The sequence below is a fragment of the Penaeus vannamei genome, chromosome 25, assembly GCF_042767895.1.
Source record: "Penaeus vannamei isolate JL-2024 chromosome 25, ASM4276789v1, whole genome shotgun sequence".
Lineage (NCBI taxonomy): Eukaryota > Metazoa > Arthropoda > Malacostraca > Decapoda > Penaeidae > Penaeus > Penaeus vannamei.
Window position 1 is genome coordinate 882,881 of NC_091573.1, and position 23,953 is coordinate 906,833.

Consider the following 23,953-nt stretch of genomic DNA (forward strand, 5'->3'; position numbering starts at 1 on the left):
GAAGCTCTCGAATGTTGCTAGGCTCTACCAGATTGCCAATCTCTGATGTTTGTGAGATAGGCAGCTGTTTTTTTGTGACTGTCCATAGTGTGGAGTGGAGGGCTGTGGGAGAGCGGAAAATCATCCGCTGACAGGCGAGTATCTCCCATGGGCTTCGGGAAAACTGAAATATGTTGAGGAAGCGGTGGACAAGGATCCGGTGTCTGCTGAGATGGCGTTAAGTCCATAGTAGTGGCGACTAGGACATTGTCGACTAAGGCTTTAAGGAGGGCGTGATTCACTGAGCGTCCACATGCCATAAGACCGAGCTCAATGGTACTGAGCAAGAAACGTCCGATGGCATCTTTGCAGGAGACTATCTGAGTTGCCTCCGCTTCTTGGCTGCGAGAAGTAGCAGGCATAGCAGTAGGATGGGTGTGAGGGTCTTGGTTCTCCGGGGCAGCTGCGTTTACACCGCTGCCGATCGTAGGAGAGAGGGAGTCCTGGTGATGAAGCATCTGGAGGCAGCGACAGCAGGGAAACTTTCTGCAACTGTTGTCCATGAGTTATCTTGTGTTGGTCTCATTGTCGTCAGAAGAGTTTTGCAACTGCAAGAATCGTCTGTCCCCGCCGTTGAGCAGGGGTCATTCTGGTTACACACACACACACACACACACACACACACACACACACATATATATATATATATATATATATATATATATATATATGTATGTATATATATGCATATATACACACATATATGCATATATATATATATATATATATATATATATATATATATATTTATATATTTATATATATATATATATATATATATATATATGCATATATATATATATATATATATATATATATATATATATATACATATATATATATATATATATATATATATATATATATATTTATATATTTATATATTTATATATATGTATATATATATATGCATATATATATATATATATATTATATATATATATTTGTTTATATACATATATATATATATATATGTGTATATATATATATATATATATATATACATATATATATATATATATATATATATATATATATATATATATATATATATGTATATACTTTCATCAATAAATCTAGTTTGTGCATTGTGGGCTTTTCTACCTTAGTATCAACACGGTAGAGTGTTTTTCCATTCATATATATATATATATATATATATATATATATATATATATATATATATATATATATATTAATGCATATATATAGATATAAAAAACTGTTTATATTTTTTACATGCAAATAAAAGAAATAAAAGAAAAAACGGAGGATGAAAAGACCATAATACACATGGAGAAGAAAAAATCATGAATATAATAAGTATAGAAGTGAAAAAAGAGAAATACGAAAGAAAAAGAAATATCAGCAAAAACAAATAGATGAATAGATATTTCAGGAACTCCAAAGCAGGGCAGGTTAAGAGAGAGAGAGAGAGAGAGAGAGAGAGAGAGAGAGAGAGAGAGAGAGAGAGAGAGAGAGAGAAGGAAAGAAAAGGAGAGACTTTTCCATTTGGATTGGACACAAAAAGAAAATATATGAGATGAAGAAAGGAGAAGAGGAATACGAAAAAGGATGTGAAAACGGAGTAGATTAAGAACATGAACAAGGAACAAAATATATCACTTTCATTTCAAGAAGACAAAGAACTCACGGAAGAAGGAAAACAAAAGACGATGTAAATGATGATTAACAAGAACAATTTTCACTTTTCTTTCTTTTCATTTCCTGTTTAGGGATTTTTTAAAAGTGTTCGAGCATAGTTTGTGGCAGACACTTTGATATCTCAAATCTCAAAGGCAGCGTTGTTCTTTACACTTTTCACACACCGTCGATTTCGTTCTCTCTCTCTTTCCTTCGCAATGTCGTAATCCGTTATTTGTCACTGAAATGAACCCGAAAGCGCACCACGAACCCTTTCGCTTCTAGCCTGTCTGGTTCTCCGTTTTCTATATCTGTTGACCACTCATAGATGGCGCGCAACCAATGACGCGATAAAAAGCTATTGAGAAAGAGAATTTTGATCCTCATCCTTCTCTGAATGTCTATATAGGCCAAGAGCCGCGTCCAGTCGACAGGCGGTCCAGCATGGCCTTTCTTTCCGCAATACTGCCCGTGCGTATTCCAAACAATTTATTTTATTTATTTATTTATTATCATTTTATTTATTTAGTTATTTTTTGTTGGTGAAAGCATAGTAAGTCCGTGTAAATTTACTATTGATGGGGGGTTGATGGTGAATGAAGTGCAGGCGAAAGAAACTGCAGGATCCAGGAACTGCAAGGTCTTCATCTGTGCTCTGATAACTAGCCTTCGTGCTTCTAACCTTGAAAGATAACAAACCTTCGTTAATAGCGGTGCACTTCATGCTTCCGCTTACATTGGATTTCATAATTGGTGGCATGGCCGTTGCTAGCCTTTAAAAGCTTGCTATTTCTGCTCTGAAATTGCAGCCTAACTGGGGTTGGTATAGCTTTAATTGTAGTAATTAAAGGCTTTTATGTAGTCCAAATAAAACTTCTTGGCAGCTTCATTCCCTTGGCTAGTAAGTCGCAGCTAAATTGTTTTTAAGGTAATTTGGATATGGTGGATGAGATATAAAATCTCATTTGTTTTGAATGATTACCAAATCTTACAATCAAATGCCCTGAAACTTCACCGGCATTTAAATTCTGTATGAAGGCATTATAAATTTGATTTGCATGTTGGTAAGCCTCTGAATGAAGCGTTTCCAAAGAATCGCGCACTAGACTTGTATAGCAAGATCGGAATTTGTCGAAATGACTAATTGCAGGCAGTCGTGAAATTTGAGGTTCTTAATTTTGAATAATTGTTTAATATCTGTTAATTTAAGTGTACTAAGCAGTAGTATTTCCTACCGGCTATGAATGTATGAAGTGACTCTCCTCCCTAAAATGTACTGTGCATGGAGATGGTACCTTTGAGGTGTGGGATAACGGTGAAGTTGTTAAATATGTAATTTAATAGTCACAGGCTGATTAAATCCTTTAATATTAAAGTAGCCGCCACTGCCTTCATATTTAGTGCTCATAAAAATAACTTTATAAAAAGTCAACACGTGTGCGTGTTTACAGTACATTTTGATCCTTTTACAGGTACTGGACCTGTAGAGGTTAAAACCTTAATAAAGTATATATTGGGGGAAGTTTGCTAAATTGGCCAAGAGCTTGCCTATGGATAGCCATGCAAAAAGCCTATAGTCCCAAGGATTGTATTTCAGCCTAGATTTGTGCCCATAATTTTAATGCATTCCAGCTTTGAAATTTTTAATGCTTTTTCACAATTCTTTAAAAGTACTTGATAGTTTCAACTTTCCTTGAAACCCAAGTAGGTTATCCACCTTATAAACTCAGATAAGCTTGGTTATATGGGCATCGCTCCAGGTTACTCAAGCCCAAGTGTAAAGTGAAATGCATTAAAGCAAACTTTATTCTTCGTTCTATTGACTAGATTGAAATAACTTATGGTCATTTACCTACTTGTACTTTCAACATTATAATCTAAAATGGAGAAGCCTTGCTTGGCCCTTATGGTGTATATATATTTTTAGTAAATAGTAAGCAAGGATGTATCTTGTGCCCTTGTTTACACTGGTTTCCTTCATGGAATTTTCATGCGGAGAAGCGAGCCTCTGGTGACCTCACTATCTATACCCATCATTTTGACTTTAAGGGGCATATCAGTATCTAAAGATTAGCCAAGGCTCCCTAGTTTCTATCTAGGAACCAACTGAAGACTTTCAGCCAATTCACAAGCTTAATTCCAAAGGCCATTAATCCATCTGACGAAAATCCTAAACCACTTTTCTACTTGCAGATAATGGGGCTGACCCTTGTAATGGCTTTGGATGGGTAAGTGGCTGAAACCAATTTTGCTTCCATGTTTTGCCAACTTCAGGTGATGGGTATTAAGAGAATTTAAACCTACAGGTCCGAGTGCCCTGGGGAAGGGAGATTTTCTGATGCCAGTACGTGTGGTGGCTTTATCGAGTGCATAGCTGACAAGACTGGTGGCTACAGTGTGAAAAGGGACCACTGCAACGGATATGTCTACAATGCTACATCCATGACTTGCTCACAAACACTGGTATGGTATCTTTGATTTATAATGGCCACTTTGTATTAATGACCATGGACAGGTACTTATGATTGCCTTCTGCACCCGCAGTGTGACTCGCGTCGGGAACGTAGTGTTACCAACGACTACCATCCCTTGTCGCAAGTGTGTGAAAGCCAGCCTGACCGTTTCCTGTGTGCCAACTGCAAGACCTTGGTTCATTGTGTAATGGGGCAAGCCTTCGTTCGTCAATGCATTAAGGATTTCTACTGTACAGAAAAGCCTGGCTTTGGAGGTGCTGTATGCTACCCTGATGAACCAGCTGCTTGTCTGTGTTTGAATCCAAATGAGTTTCGTGTGGATCCCTACGACCCACAGAGGTTTTTCTCGTGTACAAATCCTGGCTCCCAACCACAAAGCTACAAATGTCCAGATGGTATGCAGTTTGATGAGAACTCTGCCCAGTGTCTAAGCAAGAGTGGCTACCCACAATGTGTAAAATCTGGAACCTTTGCCAACACTCAAAACTGTGGGGAATACTACTCTTGCACTTCCTTGATGCAAGGCTGGGTGCAGAAGTTCTTCATGTGCAGTGGAAACCATTTGTTCAACGAGAGAACCAAGAAATGTGAAGATCCTTGCAGCTTGAAATTTGTGTGCCAACGAGAGGGAAGATTTCCAGACCCCCTCAACATGCAGCATTACTTCGAATGCTTCATGGAATCTGGCAAAATGGTAAAGCAGCGTTACCAGTGTCCCAGTGGTTACATGTGGTCTGAAGAAAGCTTTGGAACAGGGAAATGTGTGGAGGCAACAGATGAGTACTTGGGTTATCCATTTGCTCACTGCGACATACCTGATGACCTCTGTCCAGAAACTGGTAAGACTATTGATTAGTATTATGAACTCTTGCATACAAATTTTAGAACTATTACATCATCCATATTGCAACTTGCAGATCCATGTCTTCAGAATCCTTGCTACAGTGGAGTTGCTTGCACTTTCACAAGTGTAGCACCTTTCTACACCTGTGGTGCATGTCCTGCAGGATTCACTGGTGATGGAGAAACGTGTGATGCTCTACAGGTGAGAAGCTTTAGTTTGTGCATAACTATTTCATTAGTATTTCATCTATTAACCTGCAAGATGTAAATATGTTGCTTTAGTCCTGTGGTAATCCCATGTTCGTTGCAAACTTTAACTTAATTATAGGTTAAAAGATTCATAATTATGAGGTCTTGTAAGATTCTTGTTTAAGATCTTGTATGGGGAAGGATTAGTAGGCTACATGCTTGCCAGTTGGTGGTACATGTACATAAGAAATGTATTGTAAGGGGTAACTTAGTGTTAGTAATACCCTGATATATTGTATAAAACTAAAGGAACTATAAAATTAAGCAGAGTACATAACAGCTTTTTGTATGAATTGATTTGTTTAATGCTTTTACCGGAACTAAACATGCCAATATCAACAGTGCCCTGTTGGATTTGCTGGTATTGGTGGCGACTGTGCCCCCGACTCTGACCTCGACGGCTTCCCAGACACCGAACTAGGATGTTCGAGCAGATATTGCCGTAAGGATAACTGCGTCAATAGGCCTAATTCGGGGCAAGATGATGCTGATGGGGATGGAATTGGTGATGCTTGTGATACCGATGCTGATGGAGATGGATTGAACAGTAAATCGGTATGAAAGGCTGCTGCTGAATTTGACAGCTTGGCTAGAGGTAAAGAAAAGTTCTCATGGTGAACAATTCCTTTCAGGACAACTGTCCTCTGACCCCCAACTCTAAGCAAGAAGATGCAGACTCTGATGGACGAGGTGATGTCTGTGACAACTGCCCTGCTATGTCCAACCCAAGCCAGAGGGATATTGATGGGGACCAAATTGGAGATGACTGTGACGATGATATCGACAATGATGGTATGATTAATTGAATAAAGGGTGCAATTCTTAATGGTTTCCCCCAATAAGGGTTTCCCCAATAAGGTTTGCTACAAAATTCTTTCTTCAACCAGGATCCCTGAATGCAGCTGACAACTGTCCCTTGATGGCCAATAGTAACCAGGCAGATGCTGATGGTGACGGCCTTGGAGATGTATGCGACAACTGTCCCCTAAATCCTAATCCTGGACAGGAAGATGTTGATGAAGATCTTCTAGGAGATGCATGTGATGACAATATTGACTTGGATGGGTAAGGGTGGATAATTTTTAAAAGTGGATTACATGGTAATGCTGATACAATAAAAGAATAAATCCTTGTGCCTTGCCTTTTTAGTGATGGTGTGGAGGACAGTGCAGACAACTGCCCATCTGTAGCCAACAGTAACCAGCAGGATGTAGACGGTGATGGCGATGGTGATCTATGTGATTTAGACAGTGACAATGATGGCGTTAATGACTCTAGTGACAACTGCTTCCTTCTACCTAATCCGGGCCAAGAAGATGCTAATGGTGACGGCCGTGGTGATGCTTGCAGCACCGACTTCGATGGTGACAGAATAACTGATGCAAATGACAATTGCATAAAGAACCCCAATGTATATGCTACAGACTTTAGGTATTAAAACGTGCCTAGTCTCTAGTAATGGTCATCCACAAGCTAATTTAGTATATTGACCAATAACCAACTCTCCAATGGAGACTTGCTAGTGACCTTTTGCATCATAACTAATCGACTTTTAAAACTTCAGGCAGCTCCAAATGATAGCTTTAGAACCACAAAGTGCAAGTGACCCTCCAGTATGGGTAGTCTACGACAATGGTGCTGAGATTCATCAGATCGTAAATTCTGATCCAGGTCTAGCCATAGGTATGTACATTTCATATTTAAACTTGCTGTTAGTGCCTACCTTGTAGACCAACTCTCTTAAAACTAATCTATTTTTTTTTTTTTTTAGGCAATGATGTCATGAATGATGTAGACTTTGAGGGAACTTTCTTCATTGAAGATACCAGTGATGATGACTTTGTTGGCTTCGTATTTGGGTAAGTTAAACTGCCTGGAACATTGAAAGATTGTGATTGCCTGTGCCGTCATGCTAATTTAAATATTTTGTACAGCTACCAAAGCAATGCCAAGTTTTATGTTGTGGCATGGAAGAAGGGACCACAGGACTGGTTTAACAAGGCTGAGAGGGGCATTACCTTGAAGCTGGTGGACTCTGCTACAGGCCCTGGCCCAGCACTTCGGGATGCTCTGTGGCTAACTGGTACCACACCAAATCAGGTGAGGCATTTCTCCTGAATGTGTTGACCATGTTTTGTAATGTGGGGAGGGGGTGAGAATGCATATTTACCTTACGACCGTGCATTTCAGGCAACCTTGCTCTGGCATGACGGCAGCATTGGCTGGTCCCCAAATGTGGCCTACCGCTGGCAACTTCACCACCGTCCTGATATTGGCACCATCAGGTTCTATTTGTACCGGGGTAATAATGAAGTCATGGACTCTGGCAACATTTATGATGACTCCCTGAAAGGAGGAAGACTAGGACTGTACTGTTTCTCGCAAGAGGAGATTATTTGGTCAAATGTGAAGTATACTTGTGAAGGTAAGGGCTTTAAATGGTCTGGTATTGCTTTACAGGCAAAGACTGCATTGCAGCTATTAAATAAATTGCTAGATGCCCTGAACTATTAAGGCTTAGGTAAGCTAGGGTTGAGTGTTAACACGGCACTAAACTCTTGTACTACAAGGTCACTCGAATTGGGTTAAATTTCTTGTAAGAACTGCCTGCTATACCTCTATCTAGTCTCTGCAACTAGACTAGTCCGTACATTTAAGCAATTTCAACCTAGTCTTTCATCTTACAGATGGCGTCCCCCAAGAAATGTTCGATGACCTACCACAAAACCTTAAGGATCAGGTGCTAAATACTACAGGTATTAGCACAAGAAGTCTCTTTACCATTGGTGGGATGGGGGCTCAGGATAGATCTCTATTTCAGGAACCTGAAGGAGAGAATGGAAATCGTGCATCAAATGGCAAACCCAGAATGAATTGGGTCCAGAAGCCTTGCAATTAATTTTATTTTACAGATTGTGGGAAGAAATTAATAAATTTTAATTAAATCTTGTGACTTTCTATTTTCCAAGTGACTTAATAATACTGGTGTTGCCTTTAACCCACAGCCTCCATGTGAATAAGCTGTGCCTCACAGGCTGGTTTATCCAGCCAATAGAATGGCTATAAATTACACACTGCACCTTAAATGATGGCACTGTATAATTGCTTTAAAGCATGCAGTTGAATGTCTTGTCCAGAGACTAAATATGTTAAACCTGCTTTAATAACCCACCACTGACTTTTGGGTGTCATGATGAGTAATACATGGACTAGCTTGTATACAGGTAGTGATGTAAAGCTACTTGAATAGCCTCTGGACATTTTGGCACTTCAGGCCACTTCAAAAGAGGTAAAAGACCGACCTCGACCGTCAGTGAGACTAATCGTGCATACCCATCTAATCACAGTGCGAGATCCTTACTGAAAGGATGTAATGCTATCTCTATAGATCCTGAATGCAATTCATAAGGTTTGTCTTGCCTCCATTACAATACGAAGAGGAAACAATGGCCATCTAAATGGTTCCCCATGTTAACTGATCTCCTTTACACAACACTACTTTGACGTACCGGTTCACCCAGAACCTTGTTAGTGCCAACTGGCTGCATCTGAGTTGGAGGGGTGGTACTCTTGACTCCACCAAGAAGCTCAATCCTTGTGCATTTGAGGGCTCAAAGACCTCTATGCACACATGCATTCTGCACAACATCCAAACCTTTCTAACTGCAGTCTGATGCTTAACCATACACAATTGACCCATAATCTACTTTAGACCTAATCAGGGCTTTATACATTAGCAAAGACTTTCTATCGTCTTATTTTTTCCAGAAATGCACTTTTAGTAAAGTGCATCTTGACATTCTTTAAATGACCAACGTGGTCTTTCCAATAAAGTCTATGATCAAAATCTAGCTTTATTTTTGGGTGGTTATCTAGTTAGCCTGATTCGGCATCCTCCATGAAAAAAAATACCCCAATACTTGTTTGTGCAAAACAAAACCTCAGTGCCAATTGGATGAGATTTGCTGAGAATTCTGCATTACTGGTGGAATGCTGTAATGCACAATCGGCGTACAGTGATTATTTCTGTATGATCAATGACATCTTACCAGCTCATCTCGGAATCATAAATAAAGTTGGTGACAAGACGCTTCCTTGTGGGCCACAGTTTGCCTGGACAAATGTAGGAGTAAGCGAGTCGGGAAAACAATTTGACAGCAAAAGTTCTGTCAGAAGTGAAATTTTGAATAAAACAAGGCAAGTTCCCACGTAATCCAAAAGCATAGTTTTCTGAGTAGGCCATATTGCCATGCCATGTCGTAGGCTTTTTCAGTCTGAAAGTACTGAAATAAATGTTTTTTGGCAAATGCATCTTGCTCTCCCAGTTTTACCAGCTGATAGAGAGTCGTCCTTTTCGGAAGTCGTACTGTTCAACTAGTAAATTTTCATTGTACACTTTTAGCAACTTAATCATGGCATCCTGATTAAGATGCTTTATCATCTCATATCGAACCTCATCAGGGCCTGGGGACGTTCCTCTACAGGCTTCTAGGTCTCAGACAAGCTCATCCATCGTTAGATCTTTGTAATCAAGGTCATCTGTGGCAAAGTGTCTTGGTTGCAAAAAGTTCTCATTATTGATGTTATTTATGAAAAGCCTGTAAGCCCTATTGCGTTCACACAGTACCCTGCGGCAATCTGGTGTCCACGATGGAACTCTGTTTAACGCTTTCTGTCGAAGTCTTAGGAATGGATATCATTGCTTCATCTAAAATAGAATTTTGAAGATTGTTTACTTTATCATCAATGTTTTCTCCAAGTTGAGTTTGACGCTCCTTGTGAAGACGATCCAGTCTACTCTTTTTACGTTAAATTTAGGTGTTGAAGGCATTCTTGTGTCGCATGAATATTTAATACAAATAGGAAAATGGGCGCTTCCCAACAAGTCGTCAATGGTGTGCCACAGGCACTTGGCTGCTAATGTCGAAGAAACTAGAGCTAGGTCAATAAAGCTCAAGTTACCGGTATTATCGTCCACTCGCGTAGGACTGCTATCGTTCAGAAGGATTAGTTCTGAATCATTAACTAGCTTAACTGCTTACTCACCTCTACCATCCATCCGCAGGGAACCCCATAAAGTAATTTTAGGTGATTTTAATGCTCATCATATTATTTTGTGGCAAGCTATCTTGAAGAGCAAAGATCTCATCATATATTACCACATTGTCAGGTGGACAATAAACTGAACATGTAGCCAGATACGTGCTATTGACTTTTACTTTGCATGCGACAGTCTCCAAAGTAGAATCTATAGTCACTTCTGTAAAAGGTAAGTTCTGGTGGATGTACAATTGCGGAATCATATTTCAGTACACTTTCTGGGTCCCACTTTTGTACCTATGGCAACCAATTGAAGTAAACATAGCGTAAATAGTATTTTTGTGAATGATGCAAAAACCCTAGGTAGTTTGTAACAAAGAATGTGATTGGTCGAAAATAAGTAACCAATAAGTGTATTAATATTTTTTGAAACTAAGTAAGCCATTTGATCTTTATCACTTATTTGAAGAAAGCGAAAGAACAAAGCATGTAATGTTAGTTATAGTTGACTTTGTAGCTGGATATTCTTCAAATGCGATATCCTGGCATTGTTTGCTTATCCAAATGGCAACATCTATGATGGGGAGGCGGCATTTCCTACTCCTTACAACATAAGAAGGATCATTTATAGAAACATATTTCTTAACATGAAAAAGTTTCATGCTTTGAATATTTATGTATGGTAACTAAATTACCTAACTCTAAAATCCCTGAGACTTCTGTAAATACCGTTGATACTTGCACCATCTAGTAGCAGCTAATCGACCTAATGTTTTTTTTTGTTTTTATCTTTATTCAATATGTGTTTGATTCAGGCATAAACAGAAATCGTGCTAAATTAGATTTTTCAATATAGAGCATGAACCAAATCACAATAAGGTAACATTGAATATGTAGATTCGTTATCGATGTGTGTGTATCGTCTATGGAAATTTGGTCATGCTTGGTAATGAGTAACGAAAGAGTGTATAATCAGATGTTATTATACATTGAATCCTGGTGTTTCTTTGAGGAGTTGCATCCATATTCGAAGAGGTGAGCGAGAAAATGCATGTTTGCTTGTTTCAACTCAAGCAAGTATTAGCTGGGTGGTTCCAAGGAGGGTGAATAGCAAAAATCTTAGAACCAACTCCTAATACTTGTTGTATATCTTGTTTATTCTCATGAAATGGGAATTTCTCGCTGTCAGTTATTATTGTCATCTATCCAATTTATTTCTGTTTGCCAGTGCAATGTAATTCAATATGTGCGTAGGTGTAGATGATATTAGCATATCAAACCTTTACATCAAATTCATTCTCTTTATACATTATCCTAGAAGTAATAATTTCCCGGAACAATGTAGAAAATAACACGAAGTCGTATATTTCATCTCTTATGCCAATGAATATTCATCAATTCCTGAATATCCACTTTGCTGAAAAAAATACATGTCCGATGGTCTTAGACGTCATAATAACATGAGAAATCCGAGGTCAAAACGAGGCTGCCAAGCTGACACCTTCAGGGTGGACGCAAAGAAAGCTGTAATCTGAAATAGACTGCTACAATGGGGTGGCATAGCTTAGTGGTAGAGCGCTGGCTGTGCAATCGCATGGTCCTGGGTTCGCGCACGGCTGCCCCTCTCGGTAGACTCGGCTGTGAATGAGCACTGACCCTAGCATGCTGACGTCAGCACAACAAAGTCGGGGCAGAAAGGAACCGGCCACCCCACCGCATCATCCCGCGGCTTAGTAAGCATGTTTCTCTACAAAACATGTCCTTTACGTCCAGATAGATATGGGACCAACTTCAACTTTTGACAATGGGGTGAGGGGAAAGTCACTTCTCCATCGGTGATATATTCGGAGAGCTGGGCATCTCCCGGACGATGGTGTACAGGCAGACAGGGTGGGAAGAGGAGGGCACCCAATACGACCAAAATACACCGGAAATACACGGAAAGTTCCATTGCTGAAGGGAATTAAAGGTGTAAATGTTAGCCCTTTTGAATATTTCAGAAACCAATTTATTTCAATTTACTATATAGATATTTGTTTATACAGAACAGTGCCCTACGCGTCATATTTCCTGTTCAGATTCTTTATCATTTATATTTCACAAATGACGAACAAATTATCTATAAAACGGCGAGGCGCGGCCGCGTGACCTGCGATATGTGGGGGTGGATCTCCCTACATGTTAGCGAATCTGGGAAAATGTGTGTGTGTGTGTCTTAGTTATCAACTACATGGCATGGCGTTTTGTGTGAGAAGGGCTTCAAAATGTATATGAAATATAAAACAAAAGATCTAACTAAAGCGTTAAAAACTGTATAATTGCGATTCTTTCACACACAATACATACACACATTGTTGAGGCCTGGTTAAGCCGACCACGGTTTTGCGTTCAGTTAATATTCTAAAATAATTATAATTGTCTGTTTATTGAATCCGTGCCTAGATCTGATCTATTAGTTCACAATGAAAATTACAAAAACTATTGTGATAAAACACAAGAATGTCATTTTTTCTACACACTAAACAAGTGTGTATTGATAAAAAGGGGAAAAAAAACTGCATAAACAACAAATAAAAGTAAAGAGCAAGATTAACTGCCATTAATCCAAACGATTTTTTTTCTTCAAAATATCAGATATACAGCTCCTGTAATGAGTCTGTTCTTTGACTTTTGCTATTCATCCTCTTTGGAACCACCTAACTTGTAGTTGCTCGAGTTGAAACAAGCGAACTTGTATTTTCTCGATCAACTGATCGAATGTGGATGCGCCTCCTCCTAAAAACGCCAAGACTTAACAAAAAACTATGATCAGATTTTAGCACAAGATAAAGGACATTTTGAATAACCGAAACGAATTAAACATACTATTTCATAACTCGTCACTAAGCAGTGACTTCGTATTTCCATGGACGCCACAAACAAAAAAACACACAGATGAAGCATCTATGCATTCTGTAAAGAAGAATCTAATGTAGCATGATTTCAGTTTATTCAAAATAAGTGTTTGGTTCTGGCAAGGAGGAAATTTAAAGCATGAAGCTAAATCATTGATACTTTGTGTTGGAAGAATGGGGAAATCCCGCCTCCACACCATAGGTGTTGCCATTTCGATAAATAAACAATTCGAGGATGTCGCATTTGAGGAATATCCAAAGTGTGGAATTCATGGTGAACAGATTGCAACAGGAACAACGAAGGGAAGGGAAAGAAAACACACGAATATGCCGAAGGCCTTTTCACTATTGCTTCGTCAGGGCATACACTACAAGAGGTACATAGGAGTATATATACAATATTGAGTGCTCACGTCACGTCGGTAATCAGGTGACGACGACCTTAAAGCCTGCCATTCCTGCTAGGTACACCAGGGCCCTACAGGAACTTGGCAGAGACGAATCCATCGCCATGGGTCCGGCTGATAAGGGTGGCGGTGTCGTAATTATTGATAACACAGATTATGTCTCAAGAATGGAAATACTGCTCTCTGATGTTTCTACTTACAGACAAGCCAAAAGAGACTGCGGAGGAAAGTTCCCTTGAATTTAACAAAGCAGCAAGGAAGGTCCTGAGAGGCACTGAGAAGGGAAAGTCCATGCTCCACCTGCTCGAGGAGACGCCACGCGTACCAACGATCTGTGGGAGCATCAAGACCCATAAGGAAGGAAACCCCGTGAGACTCCACACCGCCTGGCTAAGAAACTCGCAGCTCCTCTAGCAGCCGCCCTTAACTCCATCAGCGGTTGCCATCTATCGAACACCTCGGATATGATGGCCAAACTGCAAGGTGTCGGCATGAAATGTAGAAAGCTCGTCAGCTTCGATTTCAAGTTGCTATTTACGAACGTACCTATCGACGGGGCCATCAAACCTGCACAACGAGCATTAGCAAGTATGGACGAGGACGAACTGCCACTGCAGTTAAACGATTACGTCGAACTCATCCGATGGGTTCACCACTTTCAGCAGTCCTTGCCCAGCTGTTCATGGAAACCCTCGAGGCCGACCACTATCGGGAAGGAACGTGGTCTGGCTCCGCTACGTGGACGACATCCTCGCTGTAGTACCTACCAGGACGAACCTGCCATATCTCCTCCACAGACTCAATGCAGTGCACCCCTCCATCCAGTTCACCACAGAAGAAGAGAGGGATGAACAGTTCCCTTTCCTGGACACCATGATCCACAGAAGACCAGATGGACCATTATTTTCAGTATACAGTAAACCCACCAGTAAAATTGATTTCATTCACTATTTTTCTGCCCATAGCAAGAGAACTAAAGAAGGCGTGGTCATTGGTTTCTTCCTCCGAGCCCTCAGAATATGCAACCCTGAGTTCTTGGAGGAAGAGATGCAACACGTCTGCAACACTTTCCAACACCTCCACTATCCCCGCTCCATGCTAACCAACCTCCGACGCAAGGCCGAGATCATGAGCAGACCGAGAGGTGAGGAGACAGCAGAACTCAGGATAATCATTCCCCACTCGGAATTGACTGAGCACCTTGAGGCCCTGGTGGGCCGTACTCTCAAGATGGCTTGGTCTTCAGGCAAGAAGATCGGAGACTTCGTGAGAGAAGAGGTCTAACCACAACAGACCCCTCAGCCAGGTGTACAGCATACCCTGTGGGGGCTGTGATAAGGTATACATAGGCGAGACAGCACGAGGACTGCACGAACAACGAATCAGCCAACACCGGAGCGCTCTCCGACGCCATGACACGAGAAGTGCCTTCGTTGTTCACGTAGACACCGACGGTCACCTCCCGAAGTGGTCCCAGGCCTCCATCATAAAGCAAGGCCTGGCCCCACGACAAAAAAAGATGGTAGAAGCACCGTTAATTCACACAACTAACAGCATCAACACCGCTACAGGGGGCACCGAACTAGCCAAGGTCGTCACTCACCTGAATACCGACGTGACCTGACTACCCAGTATTTGTATATATATTCCATGTACCTCTTGTAGTTTATGCCCTGACGAAGCAATAGCGAAAAGGCCTTCGGCATATTCGTGTGTTTTCTTGCCCTTCCCTTCGTTGTTCCTGTTGCAGGAATATCCAACTACAAAATCAACGATAACTAGTATTACATGTTTTGTGATCACTTATTTGAAGAAAACAGGATTAAATGGCTTAGTTCAAAAATATTCGTTAATATACTCATTGGTTATTTACATTCTACCAATCACACTGTTACAAACTACCTAGGGTTTAAGCCTCATTCACAATACTATTTATGTTTACTTCGATTGGTTGCCAGATGTACAGAAGTGGGACCCAGAAAGTACCGAAATATAATTCTGCAACTGTACTTGGCGAATTCTTTGGTTGGAGAAAAGGTGAGAAAAGCTTGGCAAGAGGGGGAAATTACAGGGGAAAATGGCCATGCAAAATCAGATAGGAGTAACCCTATGTTTGGCCATGGTCAGTCAATTCCCCCCCCCCCCCCTGAATGAAACTTGGTATTCATAATATTTTGCTGTACCAACATTTATCATTAACAGGAACAATCGCAGATATTCCAGGAAAATGCTGCCTACTACTTGGAGGTTTGTTGGAATAGAGTTGAGGTAGTACAGCAGAGAAAAGAAGGCTTCATAGGTCTGGGAGGATAGGGTAGTTTGAATGGGTAGAAAGGATGGAGACGAATCTGTCCTGGAGAACCCAAGTTGGTTCATCCAGAACCTCGCTAAAGTAGTGTTGTGTAAAGGGGATCAGTTAACATGGGGAACCATTTAGATGGCCATCGTTTCCCCTTCGTATTGTTGTAATGGAGGCAAGACAAACCTTATGAAATGCATTCAGGATCTATAGAGCTAGCATTACATCCTTTCAGTAAGGATCTCGCACTGATTAGACGGGTATGCACGATTAGTCTCATTGACGGTCGAGCTCGGTCTTTTACCTCTTTTGAAGTGGCCTGAAGTGCCAAAATGTCCAGAGGCTATTCAAGTAGCTTTACATCACTATCTGTATACAAGCTAGTCCATGTATTACATGACACCCAAAAGTCAGTGATGGGTTAAAGCAGTTTTAACATTTAGTCTGGACAAGACATTCAACTGCATGATTTAAAGCAATTATACAGTGCCATCATTTAAGGTGCAGTGTGTAATTTATAGCCATTCTATTGGCTGGATAACCCAGCCTGTAAGGCACAGCTTATTCACATGGAGGCTGTGGGTTAAAGGCAACACTAGTATTCCTAAATCACTAGGAAAATAGAAAGTCACAAGATATTAAAATTAAATTTATTAATTTCTTCCCACAATTTGTAAACTAAAATTAATTGCAAGGCTTCTGGACCCAATTCATTCTGGGTTTGCCATTTGATGCACGATTTCCATTCTCTCCTTCAGGTTCCTGAAATAGAGATCTATCCTGAGCCCCCATCCCACCAATGGTAAAGAGACTTCTTGTGCTAATACCTGTAGTATTTAGCACCTGATCCTTAAGGTTTTGTGGTAGGTCATCGAACATTTCTTGGGGGACGCCATCTGCAAGATGAAAGACTAGGTTGAAATTGCTTAAATGTACAGACTAGTCTAGGTGCAGAGACTAGATAGAGGTATAGCAGGCAGTTCTTACAAGAAATTTAACCTAATTCGAGTGACCTTGTAGTACAAGTTTAGTGACGTGTTAACACTCAACCCTAGCTTGCCTAAGCCTTAATAGTTCAGGGCATCTAGCAATTTATTTAATAGCTGCAATGCAGTCTTTGCCTGTAAAGCAATACCAGACCATTAAAAGGCCTTACCTTCACAAGTATACTTCACATTTGACCAAATAATCTCCTCTTGCGAGAAACAGTACAGTCCTAGTCTTCCTCCTTTCAGGGAGTCATCATAAATGTTGCCAGAGTCCATGACTTCATTATTACCCCGGTACAAATAGAACCTGATGGTGCCAATATCAGGACGGTGGTGAAGTTGCCAGCGGTAGGCCACATTTGGGGACCAGCCAATGCTGCCGTCATGCCAGAGCAAGGTTGCCTGAAATGCACGGTCGTAAGGTAAATATGCATTCTCACCCCCTCCCCACATTACAAAACATGGTCAACACATTCAGGAGAAATGCCTCACCTGATTCGGTGTGGTACCAGTTAGCCACAGAGCATCCCGAAGTGCTGGGCCAGGGCCTGTAGCAGAGTCCACCAGCTTCAAGGTAATGCCCCTCTCAGCCTTGTTAAACCAGTCCTGTGGTCCCTTCTTCCATGCCACAACATAAAACTTGGCATTGCTTTGGTAGCTGTACAAGATATTTAAATTAGCATGACGGCACAGGCAATCACAATCTTCTATTGTTCCAGGCAGTTTAACTTACCCAAATACGAAGCCAACAAAGTCATCATCACTGGTATCTTCAATGAAGAAAGTTCCCTCAAAGTCTACATCATTCATGACATCATTGCCTACAAAAAAAAAAAATAGATTAGTTTTAAGAGAGTTGGTCTACAAGGTAGGCACTAACAGCAAGTTTAAATAAGATGAAATTTACATACCTATGGCTAGACCTGGATCAGAATTTACGATCTGATGAATCTCAGCACCATTGTCGTAGACTACCCATACTGGAGGGTCACTTGCACTTTGTGGTTCTAAAGCTATCATTTGGAGCTGCCTGAAGTTTTAAAAGTCGATTAGTTATGATGCAAAAGGTCACTAGCAAGTCTCCATTGGAGAGTTGGTTATTGGTCAATATACTAAATTAGCTTGTGGATGACCATTACTAGAGACTAGGCACGTTTTAATACCTAAAGTCTGTAGCATATACATTGGGGTTCTTTATGCAATTGTCATTTGCATCAGTTATTCTGTCACCATCGAAGTCGGTGCTGCAAGCATCACCACGGCCGTCACCATTAGCATCTTCTTGGCCCGGATTAGGTAGAAGGAAGCAGTTGTCACTAGGGTCATTAACGCCATCATTGTCACTGTCTAAATCACATAGATCACCATCGCCATCACCGTCTACATCCTGCTGGTTACTGTTGGCTACAGATGGGCAGTTGTCTGCACTGTCCTCCACACCATCACTGAAAAGGCAAGGCGCAAGGATTTATTCTATTTTATTGTATCAGTATTACCATGTAATCTACTTTTAAAAATTATCCACCCTTACCCATCCAAGTCAATATTGTCATCACATGCATCTCCCAGAAGATCTTCATCAACATCTTCCTGTCCAGGATTAGGATTTAGGGGACAGTTGTCGCATACATCTCCAAGGCCGTCACCATCAGCATCTGCCTGGTTACTATTTGCCATCAAGGGACAGTTGTCAGCTGCATTCAGGGATCCTGGTTGAAGAAAGAATTTTGTAGCAAACCTTGGGGAAACCCTTATTGGGGGAAACCATTAAGAATTGCACCCTTTATTCAATTAATCATACCATCATTGTCGATATCATCGTCACAGTCGTCTCCAATTTGGTCCCCATCAATATCCCTCTGGCTTGGGTTGGACATAGCAGGGCAGTTGTCACAGACGTCACCTCGTCCATCAGAGTCTGCATCTTCTTGCTTAGAGTTGGGGGTCAGAGGACAGTTGTCCTGAAAGGAATTGTTCACCATGAGAACTTTTCTTTACCTCTAGCCAAGCTGTGTCAAATTCAGCAGCAGCCTTTCATACCGATTTACTGTTCAATCCATCTCCATCAGCATCGGCATCACACGCATCACCAAGTCCATCCCCATCAGCATCATCTTGCCCCGAATTAGGCCTATTGACGCAGTTATCCTTACGGCAGTATTTGCTCGAACATCCTAGTTCAGTGTCTGGGAAGCCGTCGAGGTCAGAGTCAGGGGCACAGTCGCCACCAATACCAGCAAATCCAACAGGGCACTGTTGATATTGGTATGTTTAGTTCCGGTAAAATGCATTAAACAAATCAATTTATACAAAAAGCTGTTATGTACTATGTAATAGCACGATAGTGTTATATTGTATAAAACTAAAGGAAATAATCTAAGTTGCCCCTTACAAAACATTAACTATGTACATGTGCCACCAACCAGCAAGTATGTAGCCTACTAATCCTTCCCCATACAAGATCTTATTAAACAAGCAGCATCTTATAATTAACCAAATTATAGAAGGTTATACGTGGTCTTGTAAGATAAAAAGTTGGCAATGAACATGGGATTACCACAAGATTAAAACATTTACACCTTGCAGGTTAGTATATGGAATACTAATGAAATATAGTTGTGCACAAAAAAGCTTCTCACCTGTAGAGCATCACACGTTTCTCCATCACCAGTGAATCCTGCAGGACATGCACCACAGGTGTAGAAAGGTGCTACACTTGTGAAAGTGCAAGCAACTCCACTGTAGCAAGGATTCTGAAGACATGGATCTGCAAGTTGCATACAAATTTTAGAACTATTACATCATCCATATTGCAAGAGTTCATAATAATAATCAATAGTCTTACCAGTTTCTGGACAGAGGTCATCAGGCATGTCGCAGTGAGCAAATGGATAACCCAAGTACTCATCTGTTGCCTCCACACATTTCCCTGTTCCAAAGCTTTCTTCAGACCACATGTAACCACTGGGACACTGGTAACGCTGCTTTACCATTTTGCCAGATTCCATGAAGCATTCGAAGTAATGCTGCATGTTGAGGGGGTCTGGAAATCTTCCCTCTCGTTGGCACACAAATTTCAAGCTGCAAGGATCTTCACATTTCTTGGTTCTCTCGTTGAACAAATGGTTTCCACTGCACATGAAGAACTTCTGCACCCAGCCTTGCATCAAGGAAGTGCAAGAGTAGTATTCCCCACAGTTTTGAGTGTTGGCAAAGGTTCCAGATTTTACACATTGTGGGTAGCCACTCTTGCTTAGACACTGGGCAGAGTTCTCATCAAACTGCATACCATCTGGACATTTGTAGCTTTGTGGTTGGGAGCCAGGATTTGTACACGAGAAAAACCTCTGTGGGTCGTAGGGATCCACACGAAACTCATTTGGATTCAAACACAGACAAGCAGCTGGTTCATCAGGGTAGCATACAGCACCTCCAAAGCCAGGCTTTTCTGTACAGTAGAAATCCTTAATGCATTGACGAACGAAGGCTTGCCCCATTACACAATGAACCAAGGTCTTGCAGTTGGCACACAGGAAACGGTCAGGCTGGCTTTCACACACTTGCGACAAGGGATGGTAGTCGTTGGTAACACTACGTTCCCGACGCGAGTCACACTGCGGGTGCAGAAGGCAATCATCAGTACCTGTCCATGGTCATTAATACAAAGTGGCCATTATAATAAAAAATACCATACCAGTGTTTGTGAGCAAGTCATGGATGTAGCATTGTAGACATATCCGTTGCAGTGGTCCCTTTTCACACTGTAGCCACCAGTCTTGTCAGCTATGCACTCGATAAAGCCACCACACGTGCTGGCATCAGAAAACCTCCCTTCCCCAGGGCACTCGGACCTGTAGGTTTAAATTCTCTTAATAACCATCACCTGAAGTTGGCAAAACATGTATGCAAAATTCGTTTCAGCCACTTACCCATCCAAAGCCATTACAAGGGTCAGCCCCATTATCTGCAAGTAGAAAAATGGTTTAGGATTTTCGTCAGATGGATTAGTGGCCTTTTTCAGCCAATTCACATGCTTAATTCCAAAGTCTTCAGTTGGTTCCTAAATGGAAACTAGGGAGCCTTGGCTAATCTTTAGATACTGATATGCCCCTTAAAGTCAAAATGCTGGGTATAGACAGCATGAGGTCCCCAGAGATTGCTTCTCTGCATGAAAATTCCATGAAGGAAACTAGTGTAAACAAGGGCACAAGATACATCCTTGCTCACGATTTACTAAAAATATATATACAACATAAGGGCCAAGCAAGGCTTTCCATTTTATATTATAATGTTTAAAGTACAAGTAGGTAAATGACCACAAGTTATTTCAACCTAGTCAATAGAACGAAGAATAAAGCTTGCTTTAGTGCATTTCACTTTACACTTGGGTTTTAGTAACCTGGAGCTATGCCCATATAACTAAGCTTATCTGGGTTTAAAAAGGTGGATAACTTACTTGGGTTTCAAGGAAAGCCAAAACTATCAAGTACTTTTAAAGACTTGTGAAAAGCATTAAAATTCCAATGCTGGAATGTATTAAAAACATTCTGGGCACAACTCTAGGCTGAAATACATCCTTGGGATTATAAGCTTCTTGCATGGCTATCCATAGGCAAGCTCTTGGCCAATTTAGCAAACTTCCCCTAATATATATACTTTTACAGGTACTGGACCTGTAGAGGTCCAAACCTTAATAAAGGATCAAAATGTATTTGTAAACACGCACACATGTCACTTTTATGGTTACTTTTATGAGTACTAAATATGAAGGCAGTGGCGGCTACTTTAATATTAAAGGATTTAATCAGCCTGTGACTATTAAATTACATATTTAACAACTTCACCGTTATCCCACACCTCAAAGGTACCACCTCCATGCACAGTACATTTTAGGGAGGAGAGTCGCTTCATACATTCATAGCCGGTAGGAAATACTACTGCTTAGTACACTTACATTAACAGATGTTAAACAATTATTCAAAATTAAGAACCTCAATTTCATGCCTGCGATTAGTTATTTCGAGAAATTACCGATCTTGTTATACAAGTCTAGTAAGCGATTTGTTGATAGTAATTCAGTGGCTTAGCAACATGCCAATCAAAATTAAAATGCCTTCATACAGAATTTAAGTGCCGGTGAAGTTTCAGGCCATTTGATTGTAAGATTTGGTAATCTTTCAATACAAATTTAGCGAGATTTTATATCTTACACCATATCCAAATTCCCTTAAAAACATTTGAACTGCGACTTACTAGCCAAGGGAATGAAGCTGCTAAGAAATTTTATTTGGACTAAAAGCCTTTAATTACAATTAAAGCTATACCAACCCCAGTTAGGCTGCAATTTCAGAGCAGAAATAGCAAGCTTTTAAAGGTTAGTAACGGCCATGCCACCGAATATGAAATCCTATGTAAGCGGAAGCATGAAGTGCACCGCTATTAACGAAGGTTTGTTATCTTTCCAAGTTAGAAGTACGAAATCTAGTTATCAGAGCACAGATGAAGACCTTGCAGTTCCTGGATCCTGCAGTTTCTTTCGCCTGCACTTCATTCAACATCAACCCCCCATCAAAAGTAAATATACACGGACTTACTATGCTTTCACCAATAAAAATAACTAAATAAATAAAATAATAAATAAAATAAATAAATTGTTTGGAATACGCACGGGCAGTATTGCGGAAAGAAAGGCCATGCTGGACCGCCTGCCGACTGGACGCGGCTTTTGGCCTATATAGACATTCAGAGAAGGATGAGGATCAAAATTCTCTTTCTCAATAGCTTTTTATCGCGTCATTGGTTGCGCGCCATCTATGAGTGGTCAGCAGATATAGAAAACGGAGAACCAGTCAGGCTAGAAGCGAAAGGGTTTGTGGTGCGCTTTCGGGTTCATTTCAGTGACAAATAACGGAGAACGACATTGCGAAGGAAGGAAAGACAGAACGAAATCGACGGTGTGTGGAAAGTGTAAAGAACAACGCTGCCTTTGAGATTTGAGATATCAAAGTGTCTGCCACAAACTATGCTCGAACACTTTTTTACAAAAAATCTATATATAATATATATATATATATATACATACATATATACATACATATATATATATATACATATATATGCATACACACACACACACACACACACACACACACACACACACACACACACACACATATATATATATATATATATATATATATATATATACATATATATATATATATATATATATATATATATATACACACAAACACACATCTATATATATATATATATATATATATATATATACATATACATATACATATACATATATATATATATATATATATATATATACATATACATATACATATATATACATATACATATATATATATATATATATATATATATATATATATATACATATACACACACACACACACACACACACACACATATATATATATATAATATATATATATATATTTATATATATATATATGTATATATATACATATACATATACATATACATATATATATATATATATACATATACATATACATATATATATATACATATACATATATATATACATATACATATATATATATATATACATATACATATACATATACATATATATATATATATATATATATATATATATATATATATGTATATATATATGTATATATATACATATATATATATATGTATATATATATGTATATATATATATATATATATATATATATATATATATATATATATATATATATATATATATATATCAACGATATTGAGAATCCATCTTGGCAGCCACAAGGAGAGAAAAAAAACATACATTGAGTATGTATGCGTGCGTGCGAGCGCATTTATACGTGTATGCGTGTATATTTCTATTTATCTATGCATAAAAAAAACAGCCGCTGGAATAAGTTCCCTTAATTTAGGAGAACGTTCAGTTGAAGAAGTCCGTTACTTTTTCGATAATTGGCTCTAAGTGAGACCGGACCGGCTGAGGAAAACGTGTCTTTAGGAAAACAGAAAAAACGTTTTTTTAATGAACTTCCTGTCTTCTCGATGC

At 39.8% G+C, this 23,953-nt stretch overlaps 2 protein-coding genes across 2 annotated transcripts; one reads left to right on the plus strand and one right to left on the minus strand.

The window, feature by feature from the left end:
- Window positions 1-2,077: 2,077 nt before the first annotated feature.
- Window positions 2,078-8,195, plus strand: LOC113824179 (cartilage oligomeric matrix protein-like). Its single transcript, XM_070138992.1, has 14 exons — window positions 2,078-2,154; window positions 3,877-3,911; window positions 3,990-4,146; window positions 4,228-4,996; window positions 5,075-5,202; window positions 5,592-5,804; window positions 5,882-6,041; window positions 6,137-6,314; window positions 6,399-6,680; window positions 6,814-6,932; window positions 7,021-7,108; window positions 7,184-7,349; window positions 7,440-7,674; window positions 7,937-8,195. Exons 1-14 carry the CDS (start codon window positions 2,128-2,130, stop codon window positions 8,146-8,148), a joined length of 2,769 nt encoding a protein of 922 aa, XP_069995093.1. The 5' UTR covers window positions 2,078-2,127; the 3' UTR covers window positions 8,149-8,195.
- An 8,329-nt stretch (window positions 8,196-16,524) lies between these two features.
- Window positions 16,525-22,623, minus strand: LOC113824160 (cartilage oligomeric matrix protein). The gene is made up of 14 exons (XM_027376912.2): window positions 22,547-22,623; window positions 20,808-20,842; window positions 20,573-20,729; window positions 19,724-20,492; window positions 19,518-19,645; window positions 18,919-19,131; window positions 18,680-18,839; window positions 18,410-18,587; window positions 18,042-18,323; window positions 17,790-17,908; window positions 17,612-17,699; window positions 17,371-17,536; window positions 17,046-17,280; window positions 16,525-16,785 (listed from the first exon to the last, which is right to left on the minus strand). The coding sequence occupies exons 1-14, from the start codon at window positions 22,571-22,573 to the stop codon at window positions 16,574-16,576; spliced, it is 2,769 nt and encodes a 922-aa protein (XP_027232713.2). The 5' UTR covers window positions 22,574-22,623; the 3' UTR covers window positions 16,525-16,573.
- Between the last annotated feature and the right edge of the window lie 1,330 nt (window positions 22,624-23,953).

Bases quoted from the DNA above. Each gene is read 5' to 3' on its own strand.
- LOC113824179 (XM_070138992.1), top strand. From the start codon at position 2,128: ATGGCCTTTCTTTCCGCAATACTGCCC. The intron at 4,997-5,074 runs GTAAGACTATTG...TGCAACTTGCAG, and splicing joins TGACCTCTGTCCAGAAACTG to ATCCATGTCTTCAGAATCCT. The intron at 5,805-5,881 runs GTATGAAAGGCT...AATTCCTTTCAG, and splicing joins ATGGATTGAACAGTAAATCG to GACAACTGTCCTCTGACCCC.
- LOC113824160 (XM_027376912.2), bottom strand. From the start codon at position 22,573: ATGGCCTTTCTTTCCGCAATACTGCCC. The intron at 20,730-20,807 runs GTAAGTGGCTGA...TTAAACCTACAG, and splicing joins CTTGTAATGGCTTTGGATGG to GTCCGAGTGCCCTGGGGAAG. The intron at 19,132-19,517 runs GTGAGAAGCTTT...CAATATCAACAG, and splicing joins AAACGTGTGATGCTCTACAG to TGCCCTGTTGGATTTGCTGG.